General features: G+C 43.8%; 1 protein-coding gene across 2 annotated transcripts in view; it reads right to left on the reverse strand.

Moving 5' to 3' along the window:
- Positions 1 to 25,464, reverse strand: part of spdl1 (spindle apparatus coiled-coil protein 1) — a 59,795-nt gene that overhangs the window by 13,203 nt on the left and 21,128 nt on the right. For both annotated transcript variants that reach the window (XM_061685971.1, XM_061685970.1), the window contains exons 7-10: positions 18,703 to 18,813; positions 14,651 to 14,791; positions 8,192 to 8,298; positions 829 to 949 (exon numbers count right to left, since the gene is read on the reverse strand). In XM_061685971.1, coding sequence (XP_061541955.1) covers positions 829 to 949; positions 8,192 to 8,298; positions 14,651 to 14,791; positions 18,703 to 18,813 — 480 coding nt within the window. The remainder of the gene's footprint in view (positions 1 to 828; positions 950 to 8,191; positions 8,299 to 14,650; positions 14,792 to 18,702; positions 18,814 to 25,464) is intronic.

Below are 25,464 nucleotides of genomic sequence, written 5' to 3' on the forward strand. Positions count from 1 at the left end.
ATCTGTAGAACTCCCTACCCCCCCAGGACCCACCAGTCCGTGGATGCCTTCAAAAACACCTCAAGTCCTTCCCCTTTAAAGAGGCTTTTAATTGACCTTAACCAGCCTCCTTTTTAAATACATGTTTGTACTGTACATTTTTGCAGAATGAATATTGTGTTAATAAAATGTCTAATATATATACAGTGGTACCTTGAGATACAAATGACCCGACTTTCGGATTTTTCGAGTTATAAGCGGTCATTTGGGCAAATGTTTGCATTGATTTGAGTGCGCAAACTTAACATATGAGAGCTTTATGGAAGCGGTAAACTCAATTCAACTCACTTCACAAGAAGCACCGCTTTCAAAAATGGTGAACATTTAATCAAAAAAAGAGAAGCTTCAAGCTGTTTAATGCCACTCCTAGTTGACCTTTATGGTCAAACTAAGCATAAAATAAACAAAATTGTACGTTGCCTTAGGAAAGTCCCCTAGCTAAATGCTAACAAATGAACGACCAAATGAATGGAAAATGCCACTGACATGCTTAACAGCATCGACAGTAGCAGTTTTGGAACCCTTTAAGAAATTGAGATTTTAACGCATATGGTGGAACAACACATATAGACAGATGATAGAACATTACTCACAGACATATTTTTCATCCTCTACAAAAGCGACTAATATTACAGCAACTTACCGAGTGGTAGAACAGCAGAAGAAGAAGTCTATTCTTAATTTGTCTGCATGACTGTACTATACAGTAGTAACTCTTTGTGGCCAAGGCCGACACACAAGAAGGCGCAGCACACTGATCGATGAAACATTAGATCATGAGGCCTGTACCTGTTTGAGAAGACGTTCCTTGGTGAAGAGTTTCCTTTCCAGATCCAGAGCTTTCTGGCTTTCTGACAAAGACTTCATCCTTTGCAGAGAAAGTTCAGCTCCTACACGTTCCACATCCTTACTGCACACATGGACAAGTGAAAAGATGCGCACAAACGGTTAAATAAAAGTAAAAGTATAAAAGAACCAAGCTCACCTGACTATAAATGCATTTCAGTCTCCTCAAAACGTTGAGGGAGATTATTTTTTTTTCTTTTGGGAAGAATTTCAGGATGAACCTTAAATGAAGTATAAGGGGAATGAAACTTGACCATCATAAAACTTTTGAATGTACATGTCAAACTGTTCCCAGCCTGGTCGACATGGAGACTTATATTCAAATTAGAATCGGGTTAGAAGCCCAAATCCAATAAAGATGCTCCATATAAACACCTCAACCGGAATAAACAATCCACATGGAATTCCATTTGGTTTCACAGGGGTGCAATATTTCTTTTCACAAAACGATGCAAAGTAATGTATTCGGTTCAATCGGAATAGTCAGGCTGTGTCCAGTCTACGCAATGTTCTGTCTTGGCACGAATGCGCAGTGACGTCGATTATGCACGGGCTCAAAACAGAGCTCGTCGGCGATGGAACTCTTGATTTTAACTACTTGTAACTTGTTTTAATCAAGCTGTTCCTTTCATAATAGTGTAAAAAAAAATAAAAATAATTGCAACTATTGTGCTAACGAGATGACTGACCTCCATCCTGATAAATTATGTGATGTTGATACAGATCTGCATGTCACACGTCTGCAAAAGGGTTGTTCCAATTAAATATAGTCCACATATACACACCAGATCGGAATAGATTACGCCATATGTAAAACAATTGACCAGAGATATTCAATCAGAATGATTTCAGTCAGAATGACAAAAGGTCCGCATGTAAACCCGGCTAATGTTTCAGCACTTTTTGTACAACTTGCTGCTTTCTAACAAGGAGCTGAAGGGCAAAAAAACAGGTGTTTGATCAATGAATGGGCCAATACATTTTCTGGTGCAATTAGAATTAGTATTTAAACAGTCCTTTTCATCACGCTGTTCACATTTTGACATCATGATACTAAGGGTGTTCTTTCTTTGATTGACTTCTTCAAAGTTCTTTGATTCGCTTCCATCGGTCCAGACCAGAAGTGAACTTTGGTGGAGTTTTTTCTTATTTGGTGGAGTTCACATTCACATTGTTCATTTTGCAAGAGAGTTATAATTTGGAAACAAAGCCACGCATGTGAGTGGGATTCGTTCACCTCCCTGGCATCACTGGTGTCACAGACGCGCAGGATTTGTCCACCGTTCCTGGCGTCTCCTCCGGCATCCCCAGCGTCTCCGACGCAATTACGTTCCAACAACCGGCTGCTGCTGCACCCGTACATACTGATAAAAAGTCCTTTGAATTTACTTAATTTGAACATGTACATCAGTTGCACGTGATTAAGATGTGTTAAAATGACAATTTACCCCACCACTCGGTCATTTGAACACATTTTATTCATGTGCCACCAATGTACATGTTCAAATTAGCACATTCAAAAGGCTCTTTTTTTCAGTACATGTGATGGAGTCCATCCATCCATCCATCAATTTTCTGAGCCGCTTCTCACTAGGATTGCGGGCGTGCTGGAGCCTATCCCAGCTACCATTGGGCAGGAGGCGGGGTAAACCCTGAACTGGTTGCCAGCCAATTACAGGGCACATACAAACAAACAACCATTCGCACTCACATTCACACTTACGGCAACTTAAGAGTCTCCAATTCATGCATGTTTTTGGGATGTGGGAGGAAACCGAAAACCCACGCAGGCACGGGGAGAACGTGCAAACTCCACACAAGCGAGGTCGGGGATTGAACCCGGGTCCTCCGAACTGTGAGGCTGACGCTCTAACCAGTCATCCACCGTGCCGCCTGTGACGGAGTCATAAGAAGCTATTATGAGGGGAACAGGCAGCATAAATGACCTTGATCAATTAATAGGTGTCCTCACAAATATCAGTGGTTCATTAAATACACTGGTTAACAAATTAATTGTGAGTCCTTGCCTCTATTACATTGTTGCAATCAAATGTTGCCGGGCATTAATTGTTCATCAGTGCTAATTGTTCATGTGTCTCTGATGTGCAGATTTATGATAACAGTTTACCAGCATCACCTCGAAGTGTCGTCAGAAACGTGCGTACGCCAGCCATGAAGTTGGCGTGAGGCAGCGCCCATTTCCAGTCCTTTCACTCTTGATACATCTGAACTTTGCCGTGAAAAAGAACGTATGCCACGTTTTTGTGCGTGCGCACCTTTTGTACATGAGGTCCCAGGTGTGTGAGGGCAGTGAAGACAGCGTCATCGGTTGACCGGTTGGACCGATATGCAAACTGGAAGGGGTCCAAGGAGGGGGGGAGGGAGGACTTGATGTGGTGCTTGACTAGCCGCTTGAAGCACTTCCATCAGGATGGGAGGGAGCGCGACAGGACGGTAGTCATTGAAGCAGGATAGTGACGACTTCTTCGGGACCGGGATGATGGTGGTGGCTTTGAAGCACGTGGGAACAACACTCTTTCTCAAGGAGGTGTTAAAGATATCAATGAAAACATCTGTGAGTTCAGTTACACAGTCTCTCAGAACACGACCAGGTATGTTATCTGGGCCCGGGGCTTTCCGTGTGTTGATCCTGTCGAGTGATCTTTTCACGTTGTCCCGGGTCAGTGTCAGCATTTGGTCACCAGGAGGGAGTGGTATCGTGTGTGCAGGGGTGCTGTTGTGTGCCTAAAAGCGAGAAAATAAGTAATTTAGCAGGAAGGTGCTTCTGTCACAGGTCTGTGGTGAGGGTTTATAGTCCGTAATGGTCTGAATACAACGCCACAAACTCCTGGTGTCACTGCTGTTACTGAAGCGGTGGGCAATCTTCCTGGAGTACTCCCTCTTGGCCTCCCTGATGCCACGGGACAAATTGGCCCTGGCTGTCCTCAGGCCTTCCTCATCACCAGATCTAAAAGCCGCGTTGCGGACCTTCAGTAGTCTGTCGACCTCCCCCGACAGCCATGGCTTCTGATTAGCGCGGAAGGTGATGGACTTCGTGATGCTGACATCATCCATGCACTTGCTGATGTAGGGAGTAACAGTCTCTGTGTACTCCTCTAGGTCTGTGATGGAGTTGTAGGTGGCAGCCTGTTTGAAGATGGTCCAGTCTGTTGTGACAAAACAGTCTTAAAGTGCCTCGAGGGACCCTTCTGGACACACTTGTACATGTTTCCTAACTGGTTGTGAGACTGTAACCAGTGGTCTGTAAGCTGGCATTAGCATAACAGTGAGACGGTCTGAGGCGCCATTGTGGGGGAGAGGAAGGGCCTTGTAGGTCCCTCTCAGGGGGGGGGGTAAAAACATTGTCCCCGTGTTGGAAAGTCAATGTTTGAGAAGAGTTTAGGAAACACAGCCTAGGGGTCAGCATTGTTAAAGTCCCCAGCTCGGATGAGGAAAGCATCTGGGTGGGCAGTCAGCTGTTCACTGATATGATTGTATAGCCCATTTAGCGCCTCACTCCTGTTGTTGCTGGAGTTTGGATGAATACAGACTGCCTCAAGCAGTTGGGCAGTGAATTCCCTCGGTAAATAAAACTGCCGACACTTCAGAGCCATAAACTCCAGTAGCAGTGAGCAGTGTTGACTGACCAAGATAGCATCCCGGCACCAGGCGTCATTGATGTAAACACACAGTCCGCCGCTGTGAGTCTTGCCTCCCACGAGAGTTCTGTCTGCTCGGTAGCATGCTACCCGGTCGAGCTGAATGGTGCTGTCTGGAACGCTGCTGTTAAGCCATGTTTCCACAAACACAAAAACACAGCACTCTCCCACAGTTTTACGAGTAGAGCGGAGCAGTCGAATGTAATCCATCTTGTTGTCCAGAGAGCGTACACTGACTAACACGATGGCGGGAATAGTCTGCTTCTGTGGTTTAGGCCCTCCCCTAGCTCGGATACCTCCGCATTTGCCCCGTTTCTACTTCCTCCTTCGCCGTCTGTGGAACCTCCATTCTGGGCGCAATGCAGGAGTGGGGGTCGGAGTTGTTGTAGGCACCTAGAGTGGACCGCAGTTCCATAACTCATCAGTGAGAGTTTAACTTCGTAAAAGTAGTTCTGCCGATGACGAGCAGAAGCTTACGACTGTATCTGTGTCTTTGAACATGTAGACATGACGAAGACGGACTAAAACACTTGGACGTAGAAGACGTTTGTTTGGGATAGAGAGCAGCCGGTGCGTATGCACGCGCAGCTATCTTGTGCATAAAAGTCATCAATCATTGTGTAACACACAAAATGATTAGAGAGGCCGCTTCTAAAAGACGGCTTCAACAATCTTTGACAATGATTCGGTGAGGTGAAATAGAGGATTATTGCAACGACCTTACGGAAAGAGGCTTTAACCTCTCTCCTCAAACCCTTACCTAATCTTAATCAAAATATCAAGAAGAAGCTCGTTGAGGGAATGGCCGATATGATCAATCAAATAATCCTTTTGAATTGGATCTCTGTCATGTTTTGGATTTTCACATTTTGGACTGTTTTAATTTAATGCAGCCCTATGGGCGGCACAGAAGCCATAGCAAACTGTAGGCCAGTCTGAAGCCCAGATAAATAAATAAATAAATAAATAGATAAATGCAGAAGGCTGCGTCAGGAAGGGCATCCGGCTTACAACTTTGCCAAACAAATATGAGCGCTCATCCAAATAATTCCATACCGGATTGGTCGTGGCCCAGGTTAACAACGTCCGCCACCTGCGCCCTGCAGGTTGACGGCAGGGCGTCAGCTACTGTGGGTCAAAGTCGAAGAAGAGGTGGAAAGCAGGTTCTTCGGCAGAAAGAGAAGAGGAAAGCACAGAGCCTAGAACTGAATGTGGGGACTTTGAATGTTGGGACTATGACAGGAAAATCTCAGGAGTTGGTTGACATGATGATTAGGAGAAAGGTTGATATATTGTGTGTCCAGGAGACCAGGTGCAAAGGCAGTAAGGCTAGAAGTTTAGGGGCAGATTTTAAATTATTTTACCATGGAGTAGATGGGAAGAGAAATGGAGTCAGGGTTATTTTAAAAGAAGAGTTGTGTTGGAGGTGAAAAGAGTATCAGATGGAGTGATGAGGCTGAAACTTGAAATTGAGGGTGTTCTGTATAATGTGATTTGTGGCTGTGCCCTAGAGGTGAAAGAGAAATTCTAGAAGGAGCTGGACGAAGTAGTTCCGAGCATCCCAGACAGAGAGAGAGTCGTGATTGGTGCAGATTGTAATGGACATGTTGGTGAAGGAAATAGGGATGATGAAGAAGTGATGGGTAAATTCGGCATATAGGAAAGGAACTTGGAGGGACAGATGGTGGTAGACTTTCCAAAAAGGATGCAAATGGCTGTAGTGAACACTTTTTTCCCCCAGAAGAGTCAGGAACATAGGGTGACCTACAAGAGCAGAGGTAGAAGCATGCAGGTGAATTACATCTTGTGCAGACGATGTAATCTGAAGGAGGTTACCGACAGTAAGGTAGTGGTCGGGGAGAGTGTGGCTAGACAGCATAGGATGGTGGTTTGTAAGATGACTGGGTGGTGGGGAGGAAGATTAGGAAGAGAAAGCCAGAGCAGAGAACCAAGTGGTGGAAGCTGAGACTGGAAGAGTGTTGTGCATCTTTTTGGGAAGAGGTGAGACAGGCTCTCTGTGTACACGAGGAGCTTCCAGAAGACTGGACCACCATGTGGAGACTTTTCAGATTGTGCCCCACAAGCTTCCATGCTAACTACCCACTGTGACCCACAATGACCTGATAAACTCAGTGAGTTGAAGCAGCTTTGTGCAAACGGCAGTCTTTTTTCACGAGACCAGTCAAAAACGCCCTGAAAGTAGCCAAAGCCTCATTTAGAGCTCCGCTCTTCTTGATGAAGAAAAATAAGGCATTTTCAGACGGGGAGGTTTTAAAAGACGCAATGACTATACTGTAATTGCAAAACAGTACTAAAGATGAGAAATATGAAACCAATGTAATCTCCACTTTCTCCGATGTCCAAATGGGGACAACTACAATGGTTAGAAGAGTGTCGGCTATGACTGGGAACTTGGCCAATCAGCTGGACTGTGATCTGGAAGTGAAACTGAACCATTTTAACTGTGAGCTGCAAGGCAAAGGTAAGACTGTTTCTGATATGATAAGTGCTCTAAATGCATTCAGAGCTCAGATGAACAATTTCTCTGTGCATTTATAGAGAAAAAAGGTGCTGTGCTGCACTTTGCTTCTGTGCAGATGGTGCTGAAAGACAATGCTTTTGGATCTGAGACTTTTGACAAAATTGTAGAAACGTACTCTCAAGTCATGAACAATAATGGTGCACATCGTGCAATGCCCGGCTTCCCACTCACAGAAAAAGAAAGATGTTTTCAGGGGCAACATGGCAGTGCGATGACAAAATTAAAAATGTTGTTGGCCCCTGACATAAGACTACACACTACATCATGCGTGATCCAGCGCTATGAATGGAGAAATTAGTGTAGAGGGCCTTTGTTTGACTTTCCATTTTATATTAATTGCTTTGTATTTATTTCAGCAATTGTATTTTTGTAATTGAATTTTTAAAATGTATTATTTTTAAATTATTTATTATTTATTTTATTTTACTTTAACCTCCGCAACGCCCCCCAAAACCCCAGGCAGCCGCCGAATACCCACCACCACAAATAGATTCCAGTCCTGTGGGAAACACTACACCACAGAGTGTCATCAGCAGGTTGCAACAGAGCTACAGATACTGGATGAGTCAGAAAGGCACAGAAGTGGGTGACCTTTTAAATTTTCCTGGATCAAACACCTTTTGTGAATTTTGCCATAAAGCTCCTTGTAAGAGAACAGCAAGTTGTGCAAAAAGTAATGAGTTAAAAAAAAATGTTCAGTGGAACAGTTGGACAGGTGAATTCAAAAGTTAAGAGAAGGCAAAATTAACTTCACCTCTAAAGTTTCTACTGCATTTTAGGTTCATCCCGAGGGTTAGGGCTAACCTAACCCTTGTTAATTTCACCTGAAGGCAGATATCCCTAACTTTGTGTATGTATGTATGTATGATAGCAACACATGAAATGAAAAGTCCTAGCTAGTTAAAAAAATGGTTAACTATTTAATGTAATAATACAGTATTACTATGCCAATACTTAATGAAAAAGATTGTGGGGAAAGAAAGTGCTTTGACATACTGTTGACCTGACCTGAACAGTTAATACAACATGCTCAAAGGAAATGGGAACTGGGAACCAGTTTGCTTATTACATTGCTTATCATCATCAAAAAATAAATGTTACTCACACTGCATCGTCGAGTTTCATTTTGAGCAGGTCAGTATAAAACGTTTCATCACGGCCATTACCAATTTCTGAAGGACTTGGATTACTCTCCTGGGTCTTCAACATTACCTACATACAAACATATTAACACAATTGTTTATCTTCCTTTAATATCCAGTTCATTAGTTTACAAGCTACTACCCATTTAATGGAGGATGATGAGTAAATAAGAGTTGGTCTGTGCACTTTTATCTACCTTCTCATCCAAATTAAATGGGTTCTTCATTGACACATGAACCAACACACAACAAGGTTTTGTGTCATCCTGTTATCTGTTGAGCAACACGTAAAAATATAATGCTCCAAGCAATGTCTCCATGTTGTTAATATGTAATGTGTTAGCTCTGATTTGTAGGATAATGAAAATAAAGTCTGATAAACAAGGAAATAAACCCACAGCACAAAGCAACAGAGGCAGCCAAGTATTGGCTTCACTTTGTAAATAGAATTAATGGACTACTTGCACCAGGTAACAGGCTCCAGCACTCGAAGGATGGGGTCTTTAAGAAAATTTTGCTATTTTAGCAACTCCATCTGGTGCAAAAAGGCACACAGCAATGCTCATTTGAGCCACCCACCATTTTATGGAAATATAAGTACCCCTGACATGACATTTGCAACATTTTCTGGCTGGTTGGAGTTTTTCTGTTTGTTCATTTTCCCACAGCTTGAATGGTGAAGGAAGTTAACAGTAATTAATCGCTCGTGTATAATACACCCCCCCCCCCCACACACACACACACAAAATTGTCAAAAGTGAATAGTGCGCATTATATATACTGTAGGTATAGAGGAAAAAGGAAAGAAACCCTCAATATATATATATACTCAATATCATAAATGTATCCCACCATCTAGACGCAAGGGTGTCAAACTCATTTTTGTCTCGGGCCGCATTGTAGTTATTATTTCCTTCAGAGGGCCGTTAGAACAGTGAAATGCTTAATCACCAAATCAGAATACCATTACACAACAAATTGAGGAATTTCTAGTTTTGAAATCAGAAGACAAGGATAATAATTTGTTCAATTATTATTTAAGTTACTGTAGAAGAAGGGTTTGGTAACAGAAAAATGCAATATCTCAACATTGTTGTTGATTATTATGACAATTTGGAATTTGTGTACAGATTTTAGCAAAAATCATGGAAGTTGACGAGCATGATTTGCTTTCATGGGCAAGGATGTGGCGGGCCGCATCTGGCCCCCGGGCCTTGGGTTTGACACCTATGATCTAGAGGTTATGAAAAAGCTGCACACTTTCATTCCAATATGCCACCGCCACCTAGAGGTTATCAGAATCATCTTTATTTGCCAAGTATGTCCAAAACAAACAAGGAATTTGTCTCCGGTAGTTGGAGCCGCTCTAGTACAACAGACAGTCAATTTACAGAACACTTTGGAGACATAAAGACATTGACAAAAACAATTGTGCAAAAAGATGCAGAGTCCTCTAGCACTTGTAGCAGTTCGAATGACTCATATTGCGGTGCAATGACCATTCTGCAGAGGGCGCCGAGACTCCAAGGAGTGTATGCGGTTTAAAGTGACGCGTAGTGCGATCATCTGGGACAATGTTGGTTGTGCAAATGTTACAGATACTCCTCAATCGGTGTGCAAATGGAGCAGATTCTACTCTGGCATGAGTGGCCAGTATATGCAAATAGTGCAGCATGGCGAGACAACTACAGTGAGTGCACAAGTAACACATAATTGGCCCCACAGAAATGTGACAACGAACTCAAGTCAAAAAAATTCCAGCTTGTTGTAATGGAATTATAGGTTAGGTGTTTAAGAAGTTGATCGCAAGAGGGAAGAAGCTGTTGGAATGAAAAACATGCAGCCTACACTTTTCATGCCAATACGACAGGGGTACATATGACTGCATATATGTCCATTCAATTCATATATGTACAGTTGTGCTCATAAATTTACATACCCTGGCAGAATTTGTGAAATATATATATATATATATATATATTTTTTTTTTTTTATAAAAACGACTGATGACTGAACAACAACACCTCAATTTCTTTATGGTTATGTTTTATTTAATGATAATGCTTTTCTGAAATGCTTGACCGTTAATTTGAATTCCATTCAAATAAAATTAAGTGTGTTTCGCCTGGCCCTTCATGTTTTCAAAAAGAAAAGAATTGTACCCATCTTACAAATTCTGCCTTGGTAATCAAACATATGAGCACAACTGTGTGTTATCTCATTTACTAAATAAAAGTAGAGCTGTGAATTTCAAAATAAGAGCAAGTAAATAAAAAGAAAGCATGATTAATAACCACGCTAATATTGATTTAAAAACTTAGTATTTATTCAGCTACCAAAACTCAGCTTTAAATATAACTTAAAAGAGCAACCAGAAAGTAAATTAGTAGCAAGTCATAATATATCATATAATAATATATACAGTACCGTGAAAAAGTATTGGCCCCCTTATATTTTTGCATAGTTTCCCCACTTTAATGTTTAAGATCATCAAACAAATGTAAAAATCAGAAAACTATAACCCAAGTGAACTTAAAATGCTGTTTTTAAATTATTTCATTTACAGTCCCCTCCAAAAGTATTGGAACGGCAAGGTCAATTCCTTTGTTTTTGTTGTATACTGAAGACATTTGGGTTTCAGCTCAAAAGATGAATATTATGAATTCCAGCTTTTATTTCATGTTATGTATGTGTTAATCAACTCAGGGTAGAACACCTTTTGTATGAAGCCACCCACTTTTCAAGTAAGCAAAATTATTGGAACAAATTACTAAATAAGTGGAAGTGAATAACATAATATTTATATTCATAATATATAACCTTTACTTGCAATATGCATCAAGATCTTCAATAGATCTCTGGAACTGTGCGAAGTACCATCCTGTTTCAAATGCTCCACCATCATTCCACTCCTCAAGAAACCTGCAATCTCGGGTCTAAATGTCTACAGGCCTGTCGCCTTGACATCTGTGATCATGAAGTCCTTTGAACGTCTCGTGCTGGACCACCTCAAGAGTATCACAGGTGCCCTGCTGGACCCCCTGCAGTTTGCCTACCAAGCGAACAGGTCCGCGGATGATGCAGTCAACATGGGACTGCACTTCATCCTAGAACACCTCGACAGTGCAGGGACCTATGCGAGGATCCTGTTCGTGGACTTCAGCTCAGTGTTCAACACCATCATACCTGAACTCCTTTCATCCAAGCTTGTCCAGCTCAGCGTCTCATCTGCCAGTGGATTTACAGCTTTCTGACGGGCAGGACACAGCAGGTCAGGCTGGGGGAGGCCACCTCATCCACACGCAGCATCAGCACTGGGGCGCCCCAAGGTTGTGTCCTCTCTCCGCTGGTCTTCTCTCTCTACACGAACGACTTCACCTCAGCGCACCCGACTGTCAAACTCCTGAAGTTTCCAGATGACACCACTGTCATCGGTCTCATCAAGGACGGTGACGAGTCTGTATATCGACAGGAAGCAGAGCGGCTGGAGCTGTGGTGCGGTCGACACAACCTGGAGCTGAACACGTTCAAGACTGTAGAGATGATCGTGGACTTCAGGAGGCATCCTTCGCCACAGCTGCCCCTCATGTTGCCCAGCTGCCTTGTGTCAACCGTCTCGACCTTCAAGTTCCTGGGAATTACAGTCTCTCAGGACCTGAAGTGGGCGGCCAACATCAACTCCGTCCTCAAAAAGGCCCAGCAGAGGATGTACTTCCTGCGGCTTCTGAGAAAGCACGGCCTGCCACCGGAGCTGCTGAGGCAGTTCTACACAGCGGTCATCGAATCGGTCCTGTGTTCTTCCATCACAGTCTGGTTTGGTGCCGCTACAAAAAAGGACAAACTCCGACTGCAACGTGCAATCAAAACTGCTGAAAGGATTGTTGGTACACCCCTACCCTTTGCCTTTGGTGGAGTGGAGGCACTGGCTCGAGGGGGCACATACTCAGTTTTTAGTATGGAGAGATCACAAGAACCTGGAATATCTTAAAACTGCTAAGAGATTAAATGCGAGGCAGGCTAGATGGGCTCTGTTTTTCACGAGATTCAAGTTCACGTTATCCTACCGACTTGGTTCTAAAAATTGTAAGCCAGATGCTTTATCACGCATTTTCTGCGCAGAGAATTCTTTGCCCAACCCTACAACCATTTTGCCCAAGTCATGTTTCGTTTCTGCTTTTGTTTGGGACATTGAGACTGCGGTAAAGGAGGCTCTGAAGAACACTCTTTGCCCTGAAAAATGGCTTCATGTGGTTCTGACCTTTAGGGGAAGAGTCATCCACTGGGCTCACACTAACCAGATTGTATGTCACCGAGGCATTGTCAAGACTCAATCCGTGGTCGAACAGCGCTTTTGGTGGACCAATGGTACAAGGGATGTTACCAATTATGTCAATGCTTGCCAGGTATGTGCTGCTAACAAGTCCTCTCGTAAACATCCTTCTGGGGAGTTGCGACCCCTGCCAATACCACAACGTCCTTGGTCAGACATTTCTGTCGACTTTGTGACAGGATTACTGGCCTCTAAAGGAAATACCACCACTCACAGTTGTGGACAGGTTCTCTAAAATGGCTAACCTCATCGCACTCACAAAACTCCCCTCAGCTAAAGACACTGCCGAGTTAATGATACACCAGGTATTCAAGTTCGGTGGTTTCCCCAAGAATGTGGTATCTGATAGGGGTCCCCAATTCATTTTGCAATTTTGGAAGGAGTTTTGCAATCTCATAGGCGCTACCGTCAGTCTCGCTTCACAGGAGCCGCGATCCTGGTCTAAGAAACTGGTTTGGGTCGAATTCTCTAACAATTCCCTCCCCTCTGTATCCACTGGTCTATCGCCTTTTCACGTTGTGCATGGTTACCAACCATCTCTATTTCCTGCCATAGCCCCAGAGTCCACAGTTGCAGCGGCATTGACCTTGGTGAGACGCTACAGGAGGACCTCGGAGCGAGCCCGCCAGATGATGCTGCGCCAGGGACGGTCATACAAGATCGCAGCTGACCGTAGGAGGACACCGGCCCCGAACTACAAAGTGGGTCAGCGAGTTTGTGGATGGGGATCCTGTCTTCACTGTGAGGCGGCTGTTGTAGTCTCGTCGGAGGGGGTTTCAATATCTGGTGGACTGGGAGGTCTACGGGCCTGAGGAACGTTCATGGGTGCCGTCTGCGTTTATCGTGGATGACTCACGTCTGGGGCTGGCCGTTAAGGGGGGGGTACTGTCATGGGTGTGTGTTCTGCGGTCACTTTAAACTGCATACACTCGAAGTCTCGGCGCCCTTTGCACAATGGTCATTGCACCGGACTATTGCAATATTAGTCATTCGAACTGCGAGAGGATTCTGCATCTTTTGCACAATTGTCAAAAAAAAAAAAAAAAAAAAAGAATTGAACTGGCATTACCAGACAACTGTGAAACCCTTTATTGCTCAGTGACTGTTTTTTGTCAATGTCTTTGTGTCTCAAAAATGTTCTCTATCAATTGACTGTCTGTTGTCGTATTAGAGGGGCTCCAACTTCCGGAGACAAATTCCTTGTGTGTTTCTTGGACATACTTGGCAAATAAAGATGATTCTGATTCTGGTTGTAGTCTTCGCCGTCTCGTACACACCTTCTCAACACCTGTGCCTCATTCACCCTAATTACCACTTCCATTTAACCGCGTGTCTCATTCTTTCTAGTCGCCAGTTCGTTGTACCTTGTCGTCGCGTTCCAGCATTCCTTGTTTCCACGTCACAGACTCACAGTCAGACTAGACCCTGTTCTGATTATCGACTTCGCCTTTTTGCCAGTGTACCGACCTCTGCCTGTATATTAAACCGCTCTTTTTGAAACGGTCCATTTGTTGTGGAGTCGTGCATTTTTGGGTCCTATCCTCTGTTCCGTTCATGACATGTAAATCATTACAAGTATGAACCAACAAGAGGTTGTCATACAGTCCCTTGTGATGTAAACAAAAAAAATCATTAAGAGGCTAACTCTGAAACGTTGCGTCCTGTCTTTACATTGACATATCTTTACCAAATCATACCTGATTACCACAATCTATACATAATTGGAAAGCATTTTTAATGCCTTTTCAGAAAATGTATATAGCTCAAAAACACAGCCGTGCGACTTCCGATCGGTTTCATGCTGGAGGGCCACATGTAGGAAATGTCTGAACATGCATATGAAATAGAAATAACAATATAATAAGATACATTTAAATACAGTACCTACATTTTAACTACAAAGCTGTATATTAACAAAAAGGGCATATGGGCTTATAGTTCTAGGGTGTTCTGTGCTGTTGTAGTGGACGGTTGTTTTGTCGTGTCGCTGTGGAGGAAACGGTTATTTATTATGTTGACCTCCTCTGTGTTTAGTGAACCCGACCTCAACTTCATGTAGGTATGAAACACAATTTCCACAATCAACACTCACCTCAACCTTCTCCAGTCTCTGTATTTTATTCATCAAATTGTGTATCTCATCATTCTTCTCTGACAACATAGACTGGAGTCTGTCCAGTTGAGAGGGGTCAGCCCTTGAACATCGAAGCTGCATCAGAGTGGCAATGTGGACCTGAAAAACAATTTTGGCATGATATGTATTCTGACATTGAGATATTTAGCTACACAAACGCATTGAATGAATTAGAAGTTTCCCAATCTTATTTGCCCACCCACCGCTTCAGCCAACCACTCAGTACAAATCAGACCATTTTGTCACTCATAAGCACTGGTTTATAAGCCTCACATATATATACAATATGAAAGACAACAACACATAGCACTTTGCATTTAGACCAAAAAAAATCAACGTTGGTCTCTCTCTGATGTCCCCTTCATGGATTGTGGCAAACTTCTTATGCCTTTCTTCTTACCACTCTTCCATAAAGGCAGATATGTGGAGTGCGCGACTTCTAAAGTGCCATCATAAAGTATTTCACCCCTTCTCAAATTCTTATACTTTTTTTGGCATAGTTTCCCCACTTTAATGTTTAAGATTATCAAACAAATGTAAATAGACAATGATAACCTTAGTAAATAAAACACAATTGTTTTAATGGTGATTTTACTCAAGAACTATTATTTTTTTTCCCATCTAAAAAAATTATCCACAGCTACCCGGTCCTGTGTGAAAAACTGCCCTCTAAATGAATTACTGGTTGGGTGACCCACAGGAGTAACTCTACGTTCCCACCGGGTGAGAAAGATCGCTTCGTCTCGCGTCCCTCGCTTGAGTTTGATCGCGGGAGTAAAAGAAATACACATTGAATGCGCATTTGCTTCATTAGCGCTGTAAACGCAGAAGAGGAGGAGTGTCTCTCCGGGAGGCGAAGACAGCATCTCCCATGCCATACACGAGCAGCAATAGACAACGATTTGACCTGTATTGTGGCTCTGTACTTGTTGTGGAAGTCCAAACGTCTTTGGAATGCCAAACGGCGCCGTCCACAACATTATCCAGAGGTGCACGCAGTTTGGTTAATTTCATCGCCTTCTCCAGGAGCTGCTTCTGAACGACTGTAGCATTCCCTTCAGGATTTTCTGGTAAAGAGCAGAATTCATGGTTCCATCAATCACAGCTTCCAATGGGCTTGCCACATGTGAGAGAGGCCAAGGGGGTCGGGTGCACTGTGAGCCAGGCGGTGGCCAAAGGCTGGGACGTCGGCGGTCCGATCCTTCCCTACATAAACTATCTCTAGGGATGTGAACTATCACCTCTCTGACACAAAAAGTTTTAAACAGCAAAAACAGCACAAAGCGATTCGGCAGGCAATAAACAAGTTTATTCAGGGGTAACAAACCATCGGTTGGCCTTAGCACGTGTTCGTTAGTGGCTACGAGCGGCTAGATAGCGGCTAGGTGGCTAACGGCTTCTGGACGGACCTCCAGAAGCTGCGCAATGACACAACATCCACGGGGTAGCACCCGAGACAGCAACAAGCATGTGTAAAGGTTTACGCATGAAGAAGAATGGCGCAAACGTCCACAGGGTGACACCTGAGGAAAGCAACAGGCATGCATAAAGGTTTACACCCACAAAGGAGAATGGCTACTTACGGAAGCCGCGTGGTTTTATGCACACAGAAAAAGCTAACACTTTAGCTCAGAACTTGAAGCCCAGCTCAATGCGATCAACAAGGGTTCTTGGTTTGGAACCCTTATTCGTGCCCAGGGACTTTCCAAATTGCCTTGTTACGCGGCGGGTGCTCAAAATTAATTTCCCAAACTGGAATCGGCTCCTTAAAGATAGCCAATCTGAACAGTGAGGATTTGTTCTACCCCGCTGAGGACTATCATGGACTGCTACAGAGGGCGTCAGTCCTTGAAACGAAAATCCACCGTCTTAAAGTGTATGTGGATGCAAATTGACAGTTGGGGAATTAAACCACTCTACCAATGTCTCAAAATGGTAAGCGGAAGTGTGCTAACAGACAGCCACTAAGTGTAACAAAGAGGTCGGATGTGCACTGTGTAAACAGTAAGGGATCACCCAGCAGGTCTCCCTGGAATTTACTGGGAGCAAAGCCCAAAGATATGGGGCAACATCTAAAAAGGGAGGACACAACACCAGCGGACTACCGACGAATCTGGCTGGCCTGCGTTGCGTGCTGTTTCAACCCCGAGTGAGGGGCCGTGGACGGTCGTTACATCAAAGGACAAGAAAAGAGGACGAGAGTCAATGCAAAACATTGACATCGGACTTACAAACAGATGGGAGCCACTTTTACAAGACCCTGGCCAAGAATGCTTATCCTCCACAATCACTGAAAGGTATGAAACTAAATCATACAAGAAAAAAGGTGGCACCCCAAACGTTAATAGTTGGTGAGGGAGCTGTCAAGTATGTGAAACATTTTTGCAGTGAGAAGAACACCAAAGTACTGTGTTTTACCAACGACATGGTATCTGATAGCGCTAAAAAAATCCTGGAGATCACTAACGGGCACCCAACTGCAAAATCTGTCATGATACACAAAGGGTCCCTGGAAGCGCTCAAGCAGCATTCAGAAGCGAGATTTCCTTGATCTCCTAACAAAAGTGCAATGTTTGGATGCTGAGGTTTTTATTAGTGGATCTCTACAACTTCTACGATTTGGAGATGACCGTTTCTCAAGGCTCAGTCAATTAAATAAGTGATCTCCTTAAACCGCATACACTCCTTGAAGTCTCAGCGTCCTTTGCACAATGGTCATTGCACCGGACTATTGCAATATTAGTCCGCAATATTATTACAATATTAGTCATTCGAACTGCTCTAAGTGCGAGAGGACAATTGTTTTTTGTCAATGTCTTTATGTCTCCAAAGTGTTCTGTAAATTGACTGTCTGTTGTACTCGAGCGGCTCCAACTACCGGAGACAAATTCCTTGTGTGTTTTGGACATACTTGGCAAATAAAGATGATTCTGATTCTGATTTTTTGGGAGCGCAGCCATCGTTACAAAAAAAAACAAAAAAAACAGAAAGTTGGTCAAAGAAATATGGCACAAAAAAGTAGAACTACAAATTTAGTGAGGATAAAATGTGAGTCTATCAAACCATTGTCTCCAGACTAGCTCTCTTTAATATCAGGATATCTGGATAATATCTGGATAATAAATCAATGTTGATTAATGACATCACAACCTATGATCTGGACTTTTTTTTACTAAATGAAACGTGGTTAACAGAAAGTGTCTGTAACACCATTTTAAATGAGGCAACACCAGCAAATTTAAATTTTATGAACAAGTGTCGAATAGGGGGAAAAGGCGGTGGTATTGCTGTTATTCTTAAGTCTTTATTTTAATGGAAATAAATGATACTGGGTGATTTGAGCTCTTTTGAATCGCTCTTTTCTTAGGTAAAGGTCACCCAAAGGTTATTGCTTTAATAGTTTATAGATACAAGATACAATGGAACATTTATGGAGGCTTTTTCAGAACTGCTGTCAGTTATTTGTACTGACTACAACTATTTTGTCATAACAGGTTAGGGTTAGCTAACCCATTTTGCTTGTATGATTCCTTCTCGTTGCACCATCAAGTCTCTTCCCCTTTCCTCCCAGAAGATACATCGAGTACTCTGCTGCCTGTCTCTCTGATCATCTTGGCTGTAGTGGGCCAGTCCTCTGGAATCGCCTCCTGTCCATCAAGAGCCTGTCGCACTTCTTCTCGAAAGGCAGCACAACACTCTTTCTTTCTCAAATTCTACCACATGGTTCTCTGCTCTGCCTTTGTTTTCTTAAGCTTCCTCCCCACCACCGTCCTATGCGGTCTAGCGACACTAGCACCACTCCTTTATAGTCAGTAACCTCCTTCTGTCACTGTCACCAAACAAGGCCATGTATTTTATAATTATTGCTAAAAATTTGGTTATTTACTATACTATACTACTATACTTGTGATTCATCCAATCCTGAAGAGCAAGAAATAAAAGAAAAAATGCCAACACACACCAGAAAAGAGCATTTGTCTCATTAGGCTACATAAAACTTGGTACCGTACCTTCATACGTTGCAACTGCTGTTTGTTGAAGGCATATTGTGCTTGAAGTGACTCGTACTGGACCTTCATGCTGATGAGCTTTTTCTCCATTTCAGCACGTTTATCCTCCAACTGAAATGCAAATCAAAAGCCAAAATATCCAAGACATAATTATGGTGAATAAGAAATACAGTTTCTGACAAAAGTGAGTATGATCTCAAATTTTATAACTATTTTATCTTTTCATGGGACAGCACCAACCAACTAACACTTTGCTAAAATTTAAATATAATTAGTGTACAGCTTGTCTAACAGTGTACATTTACTGTCCCCTCAAAATAACTCCACACACAGCCATTAATGTATAAACTGTTGGCAACAAAAGTGAGCATAGATGAAAATGTCCAAAATTTGTCAATATTCTGTGAGGCCACCATTATTTCGAAAGCACTGCCTTAATCCTCTACAGGCGTTAAAATCAAGGTCAGGGGCCAGTTTTGGCCCACCGCATCATTTGTTTTTTTTTAATACAAGGAACATGAACAACAGGTGTCCAAACTATTTTCCTTGACTTTTGATTTGATTATTCCATCAATTTGTTGTGTATATGCAATAATATGATGAGGCAATTTAACAGGAAGAAACGAAGACCTCTTCTGAGGTCTTCGTTTTTTGTAACCCTACGATATATATTGCAATGTGAAGAAATACATAACATCCTCGTGACGTGAAGACCATCACACATTTTTCTTTTCCCCCCTCTATGTATTTATTGGACAGTTTATAACAACTTCAGCAGAAAAACTATGCTCAACAGAGCACACAAGTATACTGAGATATTTATGTGAAGTCTACCTCTATTTAAGTGCACTGTAGTATTGAGCGGGTAAGTATACACCTAGACACAAAGTTAAAAATTATTTCATTTTCTGCGCAGTTATACTGTAGTACGTATAGAACAATCCGAGCACGATTTATTTGTTATTAAACAATCTGTAATTTGATTGATTCATAACATTTTAACATAATATGCATAAGTATTTCAATATTTGAGTGTATTCGTTTCAAGTAAACAACAAACTGCTACGTGTGCCTGGATTAGAATAAAAGATTTTAGCCCCTTTATGGGCCTGATTTCCCAGATCCCATAATCAACGACCATCGATTTGTACCTAGGATGCCAAAATGATTTTTTTTTTTTCTCTCTCTCTTTCGTGTAGTATGACACATGAAGAACCCTCTGACATATCACTTGATGTCCACCAACATTTATTCGCACACAAACGTTTACCAAAACCTTCAAGCATAATTCAACAGAACTCCAGCATGTTTATATACTCAAATGTTAGTGCAACTTGAAGCAAAAAGTCCCTCCATCCATCCATTTTCTAACGCTTATCCGAGGTCGGGTCGCGGGAGCAGTAGCAGGGATGCCCAGACTTCCCTCTCCCGAGCCACTTATTCCAGCTCTTCCAGGGGGATCCTGAGGCGTTCCCAGGCCAGCCTAAGGACGTAGTCTCTCCAGCGTGTCCTGGGTCGTCCCCGGGGTCGCCTCCCGGTGGGACGTGCCCGGAACACCTCACCAGGGAGGAATCTGGGAGGCATCCGAATCAGATGCCCCAGCCACCTCACCTGGCTCCTCTCGATGTGAAGGAGCAGCGGCTCTACTCTGAGATCCTCCCGGATGACCGAGCTTCTCACCCTAAGGGAGAGCCCGGACACCCTGCGGAGGAAACTCATATCAGCCGCTTGTATCCTGGATCTTGTTCTTTCGGTCACGACCCACAGCTCGTGACCATCGGTGAGGGTAGGAACGTAGATCGACCGGTAAATCGAGAGCGACGCCTTTCGGCTGAGCTCCTTCTTTACCACAACGGATCGATACAAAGTCCTCATCACTGCAGACAGTGCACCGATCCGCCTGTCAATCTCCCATTCCATTCCATTCTTCCCTCACTCGTGAACAAGACCCCAAGAAACTTGAACTCCTCCACTTGGGGCAGGATCTCATCCCCGACCCGGAGAGGGCACGCCACCCATTTCCGACTGAGGACCATGGTCTCAGATTTGGAGGTGCTGATTCTCATCCCAGCCACTTCACACTCGGCTGCGAACTGCTCCAGTGAGAATTGGAGATCACGGCTTGATGAAGCCAACAGAATCACAACATCAGCAAAAAGCAGAGATGCAATACTGAGGCCACCCCTCGGCTGCGCCTAGAAATTCTGTCCATAAAAATTATGAAAAGAATCAGTGACAAAGGGCAGCCTTGGCGGAGTCCCACTCTCACCGGAAATGAGTCCGACTTACTGTCGGATATACGGACCAAACTCTGACTCCGGTCGTACAGGGACCGAACAGCCCGTATCAGGGGGTTCGGTACCCCATACTCCCGAAGCACCGCCCACAGGACCCCCCGAGGGACACGGTCGAACGCCTACTCCAAGTCCAAAAAACACATGTAGACTGGTTGGGCGAACTCCGACGCACCCTCGAGGACCCTGCCAAGGGTGTAGAGCTGGTCCACTGTTCCACGACCAGGACGAAAACCACACCGGTCCTCCTGAATCTGAGATTCAACTTCCCGACGGACCCTCCTCTCCAGCACCCCTGAATAGACCTTACCAGGGAGGCTGAGGAGTGTGATCCTCCTGTAGTTGGAATACACCCTCCAGTCCCCCTTCTTAAAAAGGGGGACCATCACCCCAGTCTGCCAATCCAGAGGCACTGTCCGTGATGTCCATGCGATGTTGCAGAGGCGTGTCAACCAGGACAGCCCTACAACATTCAGAGCCTTGAGGAACTCCGGGCAAATCTCATCCACCCCTGGGGCCTTGCCACCGAGGAGCTTTTTAACCACCTCAGTGACCTCAACCCCAGAGATACGAGAGCCCGCCTCAGAGAACCCAGACTCTCCTCCCTCAAAGGAAGGCGTGTCGGTGGAATTGAGGAGGTCTTCGAAGTATTCCCGCCACCGGCTCACAACGTCCCGAGCAGAGGTCAGCAGCGCCCCATCCCCACTATGCACAGTGTTGATGGTGCACTGCTTCCCCCTCCTGAGACACCGGACGGTGGACCAGAATTTCCTCGAAGCCGTCCGGAAGTCTTTCTCCATGGCCTCACCGAACTCCTCCAATGCCCGAGTTTTTGCTTCAGCGACCGCCAAAGCTGCATTCTGCTTGGCCAGCCGGTACCCATCAGCTGCCTCAGGATTCCCACATGCCAAAAGGCCCGATAGGACTCCTTCTTCAGCTTGACGGCATCCCTCACCGTTGTTGTCCACCAACGGGTTCGGGGATTGCCGCCACAACAGGCACCAACCACCTTACGGCCACAGCTCCGGTCAGCCACCCGGAGCTGGGGCCGTAAGGTGGTTGGTGCCTGTCGATCATCGAACTGCGACCTAGGGTGTCCTGGTGCCAAGTGCACGTGTGGACACCCTTATGCCTGAACGTAGTGTTCGTTATGGAAAATCCGTGATGAGCACAGAAGTCCAATAACAGAACACCGCTCGGGTTCTGATCGGGGGGGCTGTTCCTCGCAATCACGCCCTTCCAGGTCTCACTGTCATTGCCCACGTAAGCATTGAAGTCCTCCAGCAGAACGAGGGAGTCCCCAGCGGGAGCGCTCTCCAGCACCCCCTTCAAGGACTCCAAAAAGAGTGGTATTCTGAATTGCTGTTTGGTGCATAGGCACAAACAACAGTCAGGACCCGTCCCCCCACCCAAAGGCGGAGGGAGGATACCCTCTCGTCCACCGGGGTGAAACCCAACGTACAGGCGCCGAGCCGGGGAGCAATAAGTACACCCACACCTGCTCGGCGCCTCTCACCGTGGGCAACTCCAGAGTGGAAGAGAGTCCAACCCCTCTCGAGAGGACTGGTACCAGAGTACAAGCTGTGCGTGGAGGCGAGTCCGACTATATCTCGTCGGAACTTCTCGGGCTCCTTCCCTGCCAGAGAAGTGACATTCCACGTCCCTCGAGCCAGCTTCTGTAGCCGGGGATCGGGTCGCCAAGGTCCCCGCCTTCGGCCACCGCCCAGCTCGCACTGCACCCGACCCCTATGGCCCTTCCCACAGGTGGTGACCCCATGGGAAGTGAAGCAAAAACTTTTGCCTCTTATTTGGAGAATGTTTTGTGAGATTACCTTTATTGCTCACTGACAGTTTTTTGTCAATGTCTTTATGTCTCAAAAGTGTTCTCTGTCAATTGACTGTCTGTTGTCGTACTAGAGCGGCTGTAATTACCGGAGAAAAAAATTCCTTGTGTTTTTCGGACATACTTGGCAAATAAAGATGATTCTGATTCAACTGATACGTTTGATGATGATCAAACATATCGTGCAGCCCTACTGTGGCTTGCGACAAAAAAATAGTTTGACACACCTCTAGGGCTTACCAGAGTTCACCAATGTATAATATACACTCCCAAAGTTGATCTCAAAATTCTGGAAAACCCTTCTACCTTTGCGTAATGCATTTTTACAACGCATGATGTTTTTTTTTTTTATTCTGAAGTTAATAACTTTATTTGAACACGTAATCCTTTTTTCAATTTACTTGCTCGTATTTTGAAATTCACAGCCCTACTTTTATTTCGTAAATTTGAAAACGCATACCGTATTTTCATGGCCATAAGGCGCACCGTATTAAAAGGCGCAGTCTCAGTTACGGGGTCTATTTCTGTATTTCACACATACAAAAGGCACATCGTATTATTGGGGGCAGGCATGGTAAACCATACGCTAGCTTAAAACATACGGTAGCATGCATGCATCCTAAAACATACGCTAGCATGCACGCTAGTGTATGTTTTTAAGAAGACAGCGGGAGAAAAACGGAGCTCGGTTGTACTTTATTGAAGTATTTAATGTACTCACGCTATTTTTTTGACCAATCCTCATCCACAAATCCATCAAAGTCCTCATCTTCTGTATCCGAAATGAACAGCTGGGCAAGTTCTCCATCAAACATGCCGGGTTCCCTCTCGTCATTGTCGGAGTCAGTCGCCGGCTTTCGCGAAAGCTCGGACAACAGTCAAAGCAGATACCTTAGCCAAGGCATCTAATTGCGAACCATGGATTCATTGATCTTGAATTCTCTCGCGGCTGCTCGATTCCCATGTTGTTCCGCGTAACTGATAGCATGCAGTTTAAACTGTGCTTCGTCAGCGTATAGCTTCGTAGGTGCCATTTTCGGAAGTCCTTAGCCAAATCCATCTTTTGGACAATATACATACCGGCACTGTATACCTACTGGGGGGGCGTGCCTTTAGCGTCTTCTTTCACATGCACCCTTCCCCCTTTAACGTCCGCATACTGTCCTCAGTTACGTCCGCCTTTCCTCTATATAAGCAGCGTGTCGCCAGGAAATGCTCGTAGTCAGTCAAGCGGAGCGCTCATCAAAGTCACAACAACATTTAAAGATTTTGGAACTCGGTGCAAACATAAGGCGCGCCGTCCATTTTGGAGAAAATTTAAGACTTTTAAGTGCGCCTAATGGTTGTGAAAATACAGTAAGTTGTGCTCATATGTTTGATTACCCAGGCAGAATTTGTAAAATGGGTACAATTCTTAAAAGAAAACATTAAGCACAAGGCGAAACACATTTAATTTTATTTTAATGTGATTCAAATCATCGGTCAAGCATTTCAGAAAAGCATTATCATTAAACAAAACATAACCATAAAGAAATTAATGATGATGGTTGTTCAGTCGTCAGTCATATTTAAAAAAAATAATAATAAATAAATAAATAGATAAATAAAATTCTGCCAGGCTATGTAAACTTATGAGCATAACTGTACATATAGGCAGTCATATGTACGTACGGCTGTCATATTCAAATTAAAGTGTAGGCTACACCTTTTCTATAACCACAAGGTGTCGGTGGCATTTTGGAATGAAAGTGTACAGCTTTTTCATAACCACTAAATTATAAAATGGTAACGTTTTTTTAGGGTTAGGGTTTCAATTTTTGGGAGAAAAGAATGTGCATTATACTCGAGAAATTACGGTACTCGAAACATTCGAGTATTCGTTGCAGCACTAATACAATGTTTGCCTCGATGTTTTTCCACATTTTACAACGTTCACACAAAGGAAGAACTATGTGACAAAGGGGGATATGAAAAGAAATGTTCAGGGTTATTCAACGGGAATAACATCATGTTAAAAGATTTACATCAAATGTAGGTATTCATTCAATCACTGATGGCATAACAACACACTTAAGATTTTGGTAAGTTTAAATTCTTATTCTAAATACACATTTACGTGCAATAACACTAAAGTGTTAACAAGAGCAATTGGTCCAAACCGACCCATAGAAGCAGACCTACCACCACTGGTTGTTTTCATGCCAATTAAAGCCAGGACCAAATTGCATTGTGTCTTTGAAGTCTTTCAATTTGGCACACAATTTAAATACAATAATTGCTGTGAGATGCGGCAAAATGTACAAACTTCTTTATGTTCAGGCAAAGAGTATGCAATTTGTGAGGAGTTACCTCTCCATTGTTGAGAGCACCGCCCTGCCACCCTCAGGCACTCTACCAATCGCCAGATAACATGCATTAATGAAAGCTTGTTATCTTGCAAAGGGATAAGGATAAACATTGCTTGAAACACAAAGATTTGCAGACCGACTTCAGTTTGTTTTCTTGAATTCATTTCAATGCAACTCTAACCAGTTAATATCCAATGTTATGCATTTTAAAGTCTCATAAAATGTGTTAAAATGAGGGCTAAAATCATTATAGATTATAGAGAGACTTTGGATGCAA

Source organism: Phycodurus eques, chromosome 9 (assembly GCF_024500275.1).
Source record: "Phycodurus eques isolate BA_2022a chromosome 9, UOR_Pequ_1.1, whole genome shotgun sequence".
Classification (NCBI taxonomy): domain Eukaryota; kingdom Metazoa; phylum Chordata; class Actinopteri; order Syngnathiformes; family Syngnathidae; genus Phycodurus; species Phycodurus eques.